The sequence below is a fragment of the Heteronotia binoei genome, chromosome 7 (assembly GCF_032191835.1).
Source record: "Heteronotia binoei isolate CCM8104 ecotype False Entrance Well chromosome 7, APGP_CSIRO_Hbin_v1, whole genome shotgun sequence".
NCBI lineage: Eukaryota > Metazoa > Chordata > Lepidosauria > Squamata > Gekkonidae > Heteronotia > Heteronotia binoei.
The window spans coordinates 80,631,031-80,644,652 of NC_083229.1; the positions used below are offsets into that span (position 1 = coordinate 80,631,031).

At 39.0% G+C, this 13,622-nt stretch overlaps 1 protein-coding gene across 1 annotated transcript in view; it reads right to left on the minus strand.

Moving 5' to 3' along the window:
• RBBP8 (RB binding protein 8, endonuclease) overlaps positions 1 to 13,622 on the minus strand; it is a 45,232-nt gene that overhangs the window by 21,993 nt on the left and 9,617 nt on the right. Inside the window, exons 4-9 of the mRNA XM_060243902.1 lie at positions 11,524 to 11,619; positions 8,709 to 8,821; positions 7,527 to 7,602; positions 6,472 to 6,623; positions 3,098 to 3,199; positions 1,174 to 1,259 (exon numbers count right to left, since the gene is read on the minus strand). Coding sequence (XP_060099885.1) covers positions 1,174 to 1,259; positions 3,098 to 3,199; positions 6,472 to 6,623; positions 7,527 to 7,602; positions 8,709 to 8,821; positions 11,524 to 11,619 — 625 coding nt within the window. The remainder of the gene's footprint in view (positions 1 to 1,173; positions 1,260 to 3,097; positions 3,200 to 6,471; positions 6,624 to 7,526; positions 7,603 to 8,708; positions 8,822 to 11,523; positions 11,620 to 13,622) is intronic.

The following is a 13,622-nucleotide window of genomic DNA, read 5'->3' on the forward strand; positions in this document are numbered from 1 at the left end:
CCACAAAAATATTGCATCAGAAAGGAATAGTTTTATTCCTAGTTTGGCACTTTTTGTTTTTTATATACTCCAACTATATAGACCCACTCTGGTTTAGTGGAACGGGATAAGATTCTGCCCAACATGCCCCAGGGCACTACATTTTTCAGGATTTCAGAATACTACCTGAATGGCACACACTGCCCAGGGAGAAGATAAACAAACCAAGGCAGAGAAACAAACCAAAGCAGAAAAACAGACTCCTCCTTTTCCCCACTTACAATCACTAGCCAGTTTGGTGTAGTGGTTAAGTGCGCAAACTCTTATCTGGGCGAACCAGGTTTGATTCCCCACTCCTCCACTTGCAGCTGCTGGAATGGTGTTAGGTCAGCCATAGCTATCTCAAAGCTGTCCTTGAAAGGGCAACTTTTGGGAAAGTTCTCTCAGCCCCACCTACTCCATAGGTTGTCTGTTGTGTGTGTGTGGGGGAGCGGGGTAAGGTAAAGGAGATTGTAACCCGCTCTGAGATTCTGAATGTAGGGTGGGGTATAAATCCAATATCATCTTCTACTACTGCCTTTGTCATCAGTTAGAGGTCAAATGGTGGTAGGTGACAGGAGAATCATAAAAAACATCTGGTAGGTTACAGATGAGTTTAGACCATGTAGGAAAAAGATAATTTTTAATGAGTGTTTTCAAGCATTGCTAATAATTTATTGGACTTTTCCTATTTGATACCTGAGAAAGCCAAACTCTTGCTACTAATTATGTTCTAAATCTATAACCAAAGGATCCAGTTTTAATAATGGTAATTAATTCAAATTGACTCCTAGGAATTTGCTCTTCAGTAAGCCAAGCTTCTGATTTGTTTTCCCTAAAACATGATTTTTATGCAAGTATGGCTTGGAGAAATGAAGCTTTTTTTTTAACCCAGATTTTATTTCTCATAATGAATAACCTCAAGAGGAATGTTTCATTTTCGGTATGTATGTTCTTATTTAATTTCTGAGGCAAGAACTCATAAGCAGTTGCATTATAAACAACCAGTTTCTTTACATGTGGCCATTAACAGCTGGCAGTGCTTTTGTGCAGTATTGTAAAAATAAACAAAAATGAGAGGCTACTTTCCCTAAGACGATTAACTCCCTGAACCAGAATGGCTTTTCTGACAAGACAGAGAAACTCTGCACTTACAGGATTATCAAATCCAAGTGTTTCTGCAACAATGGCAGCCAAGTCAAAAGGTGATGTTGTGGCAGGGACATCTGTTCCTTTTTCATCTGTGCAGATTGAAAACAAAATCAGTAGTTCATACAATGCATGGCAATACTTTTGTTGGTACATTGTATGGACTGAATTAAAATGGAAACGGAATAATAAATTAACAGCTGTTAAATTATAGAAGAATGATTTCCTTTTTGAAGTATAAAATTTTGAAGGCGTTAATTATGAATTCTTGCTTATAATATATGTGTATGTGTATATATGTGTGTGTGTATATATATATATATATATATATGTATATATACACACACACATATATTATAAACAAGAATTCATAATTAACTCCTTCAAAATTTTATAATTCAAAGGGAAATCATTCTATAATTTAACAGCTTTATACAGATATAATTTATATGTGTATATGTATATATATGTATATACACACACACATATATTGGCCACTGTGTGACACAGAGTGTTGGACTGGATGGGCCATTGGCCTGATCCAACATGGCTTCTCTTATGTTCTTAATAATGAAAGAATGAAATAATGTACACATATCCTTTTCACTCTTCTAAAACCAACTCACAGAACATAACATAAGAACATAAGAGAAGCCATGTTGGATCAGGCCAACGGCCCATCAAGTCCAACACTCTGTGTCACACAGTGGCAAAAAATTTTATATACACACATACACTGTGGCTAATAGCCACTGATGGACCTGTGCTCCATATATTTATCTAAACCCTTCTTGAAGGTGGCTATACTTGTGGCCGCCACCACCTCCTGTGGCAGTGAATTCCACATGTTAATCACCCTTTGGGTGAAGAAGTACAGAACATATCTGATAAAACCCATGATCCTTCAGATTTTATGCACTTTAACTGTTACAGGCCTATCATAGAGGAAATTTTGGAATATTCATGATCAACGTTTTTTTAACTGTCCTATTCCTCAAATGTTTAGGCCAGATAACATTTTAGATAAGTACACAGTATTTGAATAGAAAGTTTATAATGAAAAACTAATAAAATTGCCTAGCTAGCTCCTTATGATGCCTTATGAGATGTCAGCTTTCCTGTTAAGAATTCCTGAAACATCCTAGCAAATAATTAGTTTCCTAGTTTTGTGAAGGGAGTCGGATATTAAATGGGCAGGAATCACACAATTCCACATGATGGTGAGGTATTTTGACCCACATGAGATGCTACAGTTCAATTATTTTCAATGCACACCGTAGTAAATATATCTTATATGTTTATTATTTAGCTTATATAAGTCAATCAACTATGAAGCACTTGTTTTATTTTTATTCTTTAGTATTGGAAAGGAAAGGTCTCCTGTGCAAGCACCAGTCGTTTCCGACTCTGGGGTGATGTTGCTTTCACAACGTTTTCATGGCAGACTTTTTACGAAGTGGTTTGCCATTGCCTTCCCCAGTCATCTACACTTCCCCCCCAGCAAGCTGGGTACTCATTTTACCGACCTCAGAAGGATGGAAGGCTGAGTTAACCTTGAGCCAGCTACCTGAAAACCCAGCTTCCACCAGGGATCAAAGTTAGGTTGTGAGCAGAGCTTAGGACTGCAGTACTGCAGCTTTAACACTCTGCACGACAGGGCTCTTTTTTAGTATTGAGAGATAAGCAATTTCTTTTAGAACAAAAGTTAAACGGTTGTGCAAGAATATATAAACTTTACATATTTTACAGTTGAAAAAGTAAATTTTACAATTTAAAATCATATAGTTTCCTTCTGAGTATCCTAGAAGCACATCAACAATTTTGCCTCTAGTCACAAACCCAAACAGAAAAATCATTCCACAGAATGAATGCTAAGCACAACTCCCTTTGCTCCAATTAAATGTATCATGGAAAAACAGATCATATTTACTTGATACTGGTGAACATTGTGGATTGCAGGTATCTGCCACCAATATTTTTTTGTTGGAATGTACATCATTCTGAGTTGATAACAAAGCAACCTTCCCAAGCTCTAGAAAGGAAAAAGAGGCATTTCATTTATAACTGTAATTTGATACAGGTTACAACCTCGATTTGCACTTCTGTGATATCTTGCACTCTGAGCCTAAGGAATTTACTGCTTTTTATACACTTGAATTCTTGTTTGTTTCTACAGAAGCTGATTATTCCATGTCCACATGATAAATGGTGTAGTGCAGTATCCTTATGACCGAGCTAGAATACCACTTGTTCAGCTCCTCTTAGTTACCAACTTACTCATACCCCTTAGACAAGCCATTATTCGCTCTACAATAATGCAGTGTTTTTGTGGGTCTTACAGGACTATTGCTGGGACTGTTGATAAGAGGGAAGCTCTGCAGCACTGTCTTGTGGATGTCTTATGTCATTGAAACTCTTTCCCACCTTAAAGTGAATGTATGACTCTGGCTGACTTTTACTTGCCAGGGTAAGCAGTTGAGAGGTGTAAATTTAATGTGGAAAACAGATTAAAATTAACCACTCAACTGCTTACTCTGGTAACTGAAAGACAACAGAGTTGCATTTTTACTCTAATGGGGCATTTTATTATATTATTATATATATTATGTTGCCTGCTTCAAACAGAGCATGGGAAGAGGTGGTAATAACAAGTAAAGCAAAATATTCTAAATTGAAAACACCTAAATGTTTATTTGATTATATGTAATTCAAACCTAGAAGCTGGAGACAGATCTCAGAATTTAGGATACAGGTATATATTAGCCCTAGGCATTTTTTTTTGTTAAAAGTGCAAATATACAAATATCCAGTGAAGAATATAAAGAGTCCTGCTGGATCAGACCAGCGATCCATCTAATCCAGCATCCTGTTTTGCACAGCAGTCAACCAGTTACCCTGGAGGACCAGCAAACAAAGCAGAGAGGCCAAGCCCTGATGTTGCCTCCTAGAAGTGGGTTTCAGTGGTTTGCTATCTCTGAATATGGAGGTTCCCTTTACAACCATGGCTAGTAGCAGCTGATGGGCCTATCTCCTCCATGAATCTATCAATGAGCAATCACAACCTCCACTGGCAGTGAATTCCTCCATTTAACTACTCATTGATTAAAGAAGTATTTTCTTTTGTCTTTCATGTAGCTATTTATAATCAGTTTCACTTGGTGCCCCTGGTTTTAGTATGAAGGGAGAAAAAGCTCCCTGTATCCATTTTATCCACCCTATGCTTAACTTTATGAACCTACACTATGTTCTACCTTAAGTAATATTTTACCTAAACTGAAGAGTCTCAGACTCTTTCCTCACAGCAAAGATGCTCCAACCCAAGTTTCATTATATAATGAAACACTTATGAACTTCTATCAGATTTAGTTCATGACACTATACAATTTCTCATGTATACACCTAGTTTCACAACATGGATAACTACTGTATAGACTCAGTGCCCAAAACAGTTTTAAAGAACTTATGTAAAGGTTACATTTTTACACAATTAACAATTTGAGAGAGAATCATGAAAATACTGCTATTTTGGCAGATGAAAATATCCATCTAGTGACTGCATATGAAAATATGTTTAGAGGTACTTTGGATACATTAATTCCTTGCTTAGAACAAATGGCAAACCATTTCATCTATATTAATAAATTTCCTCCAATACCACAGCTGGGCAAGTGCAACACAGTAGAGCAAAGATTCTAAGATATGGGATACAAATCATACAATCCATCTTTGAGGACATAGTTGTATCTCTTGAAAGGGATCAGGATGTTATAGATAGCTCTTTCTGCCTCCTCACAAGCCCTTGATGATGGGTGCAGTGTGCTGTTGTTATTGTGCAGCTTTCACATACAACTGCTTAGCTTTTCCTTCCCCTTCCCCTCCCAGATAGGTTCCTTGAATAAACTTGTACTTGCTGACGGGTGGCAAGCAGGAAATGATAGCTGGATGTACACATGGGATGTGCATGCATTTCTTGTTGGTTGGCATGAAGCAGTGCATAAGCATTTCTGGCTAAGGCTGTCTGGAGAATAGACCACTAAGTCCTATGTAGGAAGTGGGGATGGAATGGATACTGGCATTTTAGATTTCATTAGCTGAATAAAGCTTCTTATTTAATATCTATAAACCCAGTTCTAAAGTGTGGCCCCCCATCTGCAGATACCATCTAGGCAACACTTATCCAGGACAGATTTTTCTGCAAACTTTGATAACTCCCCAAGGTTGCAGAAAAATCTGAAATTGTGTGTGTGTGTAGGGGTACAATGGAGGATTTAAACTTAATTTAAATTTCCCCCAAAATTTCCAGCAGTGGCAAAACAGCCTAGAAACTGTCGTGAACCCAACAGCCACAGCAAAAAAGTTTTGGGGGAAATGGGATTCCCCCCATGAGTCTTGCAGGCCCACACTTGTATGTAACAGTTTCCTATTAAATGTATTTGTATTTCTATGTTCTTTTTCAAAGTTTGAGTCCAGTGGCACTTTTAAGACCAACCAAGTTTTATTCAGGGTATAAGCTTCCATATGCATGAATACCTTGAATTAAAACCTTGCTGCTCTTAAAAGGCACCACTGGACTCAAATTTTATTTTGCTGCTTCAGGCCGACATGGCTACCCACTGCTGTTTTCCAAAGTTATAGCCGACATGGCTAACATGGCTAAGGCCGACATGGCTAACTGCTGTTTTCCAAAGTTATAGCCAATATCTTCTTTTAAGATTCAAAGAATTAAAAGACAGCCATATTGGCATTGCTGAAAGTCAAAAAGTTAAAGATTTAATGTATAATTCATATTGTTTTTGTGAATTTTAGTATCATTTCCATACAAATAAGTATTAGGCAGGGCAGAAATCCTTCCATTGCCCACTAGGTGGTGGTATTCAGACAAGGAAGCACCAGTTCAAAATTTTCAAATCTATTTCCTAGAAGAAAGATTCTCAAAGACTGGGGTTTTCATATAAAAAAGATACAGATCACTAGCCAAGCAATAATATAATTTGACCAATGCTTTTTATATATTCATCTTAAAAGATGGACATTTAGAATTGCCTACAGTCTAGCTACCTCCAGTCTTACTTTCAACCAGGGCTTTTTTTGAGCAGGAACGCACAGGAACGGAATTCCAGCTGGCCGAATGTGCAAATGAGTTCCTAATGGGCTTTTATGTGTGAAACAATGGTGATGTCGGGGGGGGGGTGCAGCCTAATATGCAGATGAGTTCCAGCTGGGCTTTTTCTACCCAAAAAGCCCTGCTTTCAACAATCATCATTCCATGCTATTTCAGGGGAAAAATATTTTTAAACAGCTTACCATTAGTTCGTCCTTTCTGTTCTAATTCCGTACACTTCTGTTCTGTGTATCGTACATGCCCATTCTCTCTTTTTCGGCGCATTCGGCTAACCACTGGAAGCTTCTGAACTGGCGTGCCTGGTATAAACCCTTTCATGTCTTCATCATGCTCTCTAAAAAAATAAAAAGAAATAAAATCTAATGTAAAATCTGAATTTCTTTCCCATTCAAGTAGATTTTATCCTCTAGGGTCCAGGGGCCCTGAATCAAAATAGAAGTGGTGTATGTTTATTCCTCTACATGTATGTCAAGGGAAAAAGGGGAAAGGAAATACTGAGATTTTAATAAATGGCCAATAAGCAGGGATGAGAAAATAACATGGTAAGAAGAAATTTTTTAAAAGAGACAGGATGTTAGAATCATCATGACATAAGTGGAATGAATGAAGAAAAAAAATCTTTGAGAAGATGGTAGTAGAGCTGGAAATAGGAGTAAGGTGGAAGGATCTGGAAGAAATGAGAAAAGAGGAAGCTGGACAGAAGTGGTTGATAAAGTGAAGAGCAGCATGGTTGGGAACCTCAGAGTTCAACTAAGACAGTGGAGATGCAATAAGCAATTATGGAGTCACTGGGACCATGTGTAATGGGGGAAAACAACAGGCATGTTCCAATATTTTTCAGCCATTATCAAGAGCCTGTAAGTGTTGCCTAGGAAGCATTCATCTTATCTATCATCCCCTAATCACCAGCTACTAAAGAACCTGACAAAGGATGAAATCTGTAATATTGAAAGACTCACTGCTTACATCTGCTGCAGCTCATGTGGCTTTTCTACCTGCTTCAGATCTCTCCAGTGCAACATTAGAAAACCTTGAGAGAGAATCATGGTCTTCAGGTTGCATACAATGGACGTTTTCATCTATTCTATGCAAATGGACATTGGATGTCCAAGAGGAATGAATATTTGCCTCCGGTGAGTGGATTTATGGAATCTTGGTTATCATCACCAAACACTTTTGGCACAGAACTATATACATCACTGCTTGCTTATGTACACAGAAAATGAAAAATACTTACTCTATCTTTTGCTGCATCTGCTGAAGCTGTTCAGAAATTTTTTTATTTTCATCTTGTAAGTTGTTTCTTTCATTCACTGAAATATGTAACACAATGCAAATATGAAGTAGTTTCCAGTTACATTTTGTTTTTAAATGAAATGATCATCAAACTTGCATGAACCTGTATTCCCATATCTTTTATTTTCAATCTAAACAAAAGTATTCTAGTCAGCCAACAGAGCTGCTTCAGAAAGTAATTTCTACCTTAATTATATTAAAATCTAGTAACAAACAATTTACTAATTTATATTTGCACCACATTATATGTTTTCAGAGAAAGTATAAAAATAATTGCCGTAAAGGAAAAAAAAATGAAAAAATGTATATTTATCCCTCTGACAAATATGCAAGGAGGGGCTCTCACTCTTTCCTGATCAGTGACACTGAAGTGAAACACAGGATGCCATCTTTATTGGTGGGCTTTCTTGAATTGTACTCCTTTTTCAGGCATCCAACTAACACTATTTGAAACTTTTAATTCCATCTTGAAGGCTGCTGATTTTGGGTGTTGCCTCATGGATGACAGTAAAGGTAGTCATATGGAAAACATTACAGAAACCTATTAACTGGAGTGCAAGGCAGCAAAATCTTATCAGAGTTTCAATGAACCCAAAGCACAGATCATGAGGCTCTAGCTGGACATCCTCCTCCATTAGAATACAGAGCAGAACTGAAGGACAGAGAACCTGTACAATGGTATCCAGTATGATCACTACAAGTCCAATTAAAAACAAAAAAGTCAAAAAAGTCACCCATCCGTTTCCTCTGCCTTACAATTTTTATGAACAGGAAGTTGAACCTGGGTTGGGGATTGGATTTTTACCCAAATGTGATAATTAATACTATGTATGAATTAAACCTATCTACCGAGTAAATCAAACTGAAATGTTCTTGGAGAACAATTCAACATCACCCAAATCCTAGCTGAATTTATGCCAATGCATGACAGCTCATATCAACAGGGAAAAAATCTTATTGTGTTTTAGTACTAACAGTTTTGAAAACAACATTCACAAGTTACTTCAAAATTTAACAGGCTCAGCTTGCTTGGGAGATTAAACTACCAGTGGAACTGACAGAATGCTGTGACAAAGCATATATAAGGATTTCATGGCCTGCGGATGAGGAAGAGAAAACTCACTCAGTTCAGTGATCAGTTTAAGATTCTGTTGCCGGATATTTTCAAATTCCTGCTGTTTCTTCTTCATATGCTCTTCAGTTACTGCACAACGATCACATAATCCAGCTCTTAAACTAGGGAAATAGAAAGATGTATTTACCATCTGTTGTTAGATCAGCTTAATAAATAAATACTCAAATACACACTAAATAGTAAATACTCAAATACACACTAAATAATGCACCTTCAATCCACTTTCTAGCTGGATTTTACTGTATGAACTGGCAAAATCCAACTGGAAAGTGCATTGTTTAGTGTGTGTGATCAAAGCCAAAAATTCTAGCCAACATAGAAGAGTTTATGACAAAATTTATGGATTAGTATTTGTTATTCTTCCAGTTATTTAATATATGTAAGTAAAGTTGGTTTGTCAAATATTTCAGCCAATTCCAACTTCTGACTAAAACCACATTTTTTGGGAGGACCATTTTTTCATACATATCCTTAACTAAGGGACTCTGTTTTTCCAGTAAAAATTACTACTACTTGTTTGGAAAGAAACAGCTGCACAAATCAATGCAAATGAGAATATTCAAAAAGTCGTATACAATATTGCAAATTACAGCACAATCGGGTGCTCAGGGAGCTGACTATCCAATGTTCCAGAGTATCTCCAGAATATGCTGGTGTGAGCAGCTTTGAACAGGTCTCTGAAGAATCAATCAATCAACATTTTATTTATATCCCGCCCTCCCCACCGAAGCAGGCTCAGGGCGGCTAACAACATCAAATACAATAGATTATACAATAAATATTTAAAATCAGTATCTAGCTTTAAAACAGTCTAATTTAAAATTAACATTCTGGTGCTATTTCCACTAAGCATGATGGCGAAGATCACTTAGGCGAGTCCCTCTGTCATTTAATCAGTAAAGGCCATCCCAAAAAGGATGGTTTTGCAGGCCCCGCGGAACTGTTCAAGGTTCCGCAGGGCCCGCACTTCTTCTGGGAGCTGGTTCCATAGGTGTGGAGCTACGATAAAGAAGGCCCGCATACGAGTACTCTGCAGTTTTGCCTCCTTCGGCCCGGGGATGGTCAGTTGGTTCTTCCCTGCTGACCTCAGTGCTCTCTGGGGTTCATATGGGAAAAGACGGTCCCTCAGGTAGGCATATAAGTGTTTTAAAGAAGTGGCATATAAGTGTTTTAAAGAATGACAGCTAGATGGCAACTACACCTTGACCGTTTTCGCACACAGCTTACCTCACAGTCACAATCCTGTTCCCTCTGCAGTGTCTGTCGGATTTCCCACCATCTGCGCTGGAGTTACAGGAAGTGCTGCGGCTTTTGCATAGCAAACATAAACTGAGTTTTAGTGGTTTATGTTTGCTACACAAAAGCTGCTGCACTTCCTTTAACTTCGGCGCAGATGGTGGGAAATCTGACCAGACTCTGCGGAGGGAACAAGATTGACTGCGAGGTGAGCTGTGTGCGAAAACAGTCCTTATGTTGCAGAATTAGGGCTGGATTGAGCCTCAGTCATCTGCCTATGCTTACACATATGCTATTTCAGTCTCTATAGTAATTAGCTTCAAGCTGAAACTTTGGTTCTGTTTCCCAGGAGGCTTTAGAACACTTCAGGTGATGTGACAATCCTGGTACATATAATGCATATCATCTTTTGCCTCACATGATTATATACGATCGAATTCTAAACAGAGTATCAGAACTTACCTTCCTGGGACTCTGTTAGTCAACCTGGACTCTTTGAGTCAACTTAAACCCTGCTTTCCTTGGCCTTCTTGACCCCAAGAGATAGAGAGAAAGGGCTGAGCTCTGTTGTGTATGACAGTGGGCCTGACGACTGCAGCCCCAGGGCTGGCAGGGAGGTAGCACCCAATTTGGCCTCCCCCCGCCCCCATGGCACCTCCCCCCCGTGTCCTCCTTTGCCCCCCACGCACAGGCTTGCCACTGGCCCCATGCAGCCTCGCCTCCTCCCGTTTCCTCCTACGCAGACTCACCACCTCTTAAAGGTGCAACTTGATTTCTACTTTCTTCTACTGCTTCAGACCAACACAGCTGCCCACTTGGATATATCCTCTCCACCCCCCATTTTCCTTCCCATTTTCTCCTCCCTCCTTCACCCCACTGCACAGCCTTGCCTCCTCCTCCTCCTCCCGTTTTCACCATTTTAAGGCTGGGGAAGGGGCCATGAAGCTTCTCCCAGGCGGCCCCTCCCAGGGAAGGAGGCAAGGGCAGTGTCCTTTGCCGCCACTGTGGCAGTTTTCCCGGCCAATCAGCTGATCAGCGGGGAGGGGAGAAGGTTGACCTGGGAGGTGCTTCACAGCCCCTTCTCCAGCCTTAAAATTGTGAAAACAGAGGGGGGGGGCACCGCATGGAGGGGACGAGGCTGCACAGTCCATTGCAAACAGGCTGTGACCCAGTACCGGTCCCTGGCCCGGGGATTGGGGACCCCTGGTGTATAACACTGTCAGATGCTTGCCATATAGTTGATTGGCAGTTACACTAGCTCCTATGGATGGAAAAAAGGAACTTGTGTTAATTTAGTCTTGTTCCTGGTTGTTCTGATCAACCACTCTATTATGGGACTTGACAGAATAACCAGGATATATCCTTTTAAAATTCCAGTGCACTCTAATTGGGTATATAATTAATTTTGTATGCTGCATAGCTGATTCCTATAGGTTTTAATGAATTTACATTTGAAATTGAAGTTAAACAAGAGGTTTTTACAGGGGGGATGGAAATGCATGAAAAGGCTTCTGAAGTCATTATTTACCCAACACCTTACGAACAAAAAGGAGTTATTCCCACTTACCGATCTTCTAAAACTGTAATAGTGTCACACAGAGATTTCTGTTGCTCTCTAAGCTGCTGGTTTTTGGTGTAAAACTCTTCAAGCCTCTCTGCATCCCTGAATATAAGGAGAAATTCTTTACACAGAGAAATTGTACATGTGACAGCTGTATTTTCATTAATCTGAAACTGTTAAAGTTAATAAAACAGCTACATTTTTAAAGTTCCTATGTCATAGGAAATGGACTACTGTTTTTACTAATAAACATTTTGCATCTAATCAATTCTTACATGTGACAAGCAAGGCTCTATATTAGAAGTGGGTTCAATAAGAATAGTGTCAGCTTCACGTATTTGAATGAGAAGGTGTTTCTAGCCACACAGAAGCAATGGCAAGAGTAAGAGAGGGAAAACAAGGAACCCCAAAGGAGAACAGCTTCTGTAGAGCATCGCAAACAAAACAGAAGAAAAAAAAATAACATTGTCAGTGCCAAAGTAGATGTGCAAGAAGGGCTGTGTATTTAAAAAACAAAACAAAACTCCCATAATCACATAAATAGAATGGAGTGTGTGAAACTCCAATTCAAATAATCAAGAAGGTCACAGGTACTTGCTGCTTACATCACTGTAAATGATCTCCCCACTGACTTTTTACCCAACTAAGGTGAAAAGCATCACAGCTTGCTAAACAGAAAAGTGCTTGAGCAGAGAAAGGTACGTAATTTATGGGTGGGAGTAGAGTTCTGTACTCCTCTATGTGGCCCTTCCATTATTCCTTAGCCTCAGACAAGCTATTATTTCCCCCTTTCACCAGTTATATATAATAATGGAATAATTATATTGGGTACCTTATAGAAGTGTTGTACCACTAGTGCTTTGTACAATTAACCCACTACACAATACTAAATAGGGTTGTTCTTGTTAATTTCTGGTAAACAGAATGTTAAAGGTTTACTGCTATGCTAGAGAAGGTTTTCTCCAAATTCCTGTGTCTCAGGTTTCTGTTAGAGGCATAAGAGCAAGGCCAGAAATAAAGGTGATCACCCTAGCATTAAGTCAGAAACACTCAAATGGTGACCCACTCAACTGGATCCGCTATGTATAAAAGCATGGCAGATACTTTACAAGTCTCCTGTTACTGCTGTCTACCTAGAACTGCAAGTGACGGTGGGGTCCAGCTTCTGATGCATCATAGTCATGGACTGCATTTCACCAGTGCAATTACAGTCCTGCATAATTTGTGACCAATCACACAAGAGAAAAAACCCCCACATAGCATTCAAATCTTTGTAGTAAAGTTATGTGTCAGTGAAACTAAGGCCTTTCCCTCATGCTTGAGTTACCTCTGATGTGCTTGGGAGTCGATCTGTAAGCACTGGAATCAGTTTGGGCAGGGTTCTTCCGCATGTCTGCCCTCCCTGTGCATTTTTACAGTTGTGAAGTCAGTTTATTTTCTTCTGCATGTGGCTTAAATATTAAGGATTTTCAAGGGAGGGTGCTGTAGTCACATATCACTATTGGTGATGTAATAGCATCTCTGCCCTTATTTTTTTTAAAAAGAGCCCTAAATTATTGTTATAATGACAGTTTAAGCAGGTTCTATGAATTTTCATATTTTATATAAAAAGTAAACATCTAGGAGTTGGGATGGGTTACAGAATTCAGAGAACCTGCTTAAACTACCATCACAACACTAGAACAATATATCAATATTTTAGGACCTTTAAAAATTGAAATCAATCATATTTGGGGTGGGGTGGGGGGTTTAACAATAACAGTAATATGGTGGCTGGAAGTGGATGGGACCAAGAAAACCCAAAGAAACACTAGGAAAAAGCTAATTCAAAATTGGCTTCCAGAAAAAAATCAGGGTAAAAGTGGTCTCAAAAGAGCTGTGGAAAAAAAAGCAGGGCAGGAAGGAACAAAACAAAAATCAAGTGAAAACTAAAGGCACAAAGATGCATACAGAAATTAGGGATAAACTGAAGCGGTGTGGGGCCAGAACGGTTGGGATAAAATGCATTAAAGCGCAAAGGCTGCAACCTTATTCATACCTCTCTAGGAGTAAATCCCACAGAATTTGGTGGTACTTACTCCCAAGTAAATATGCAGGAATATCAG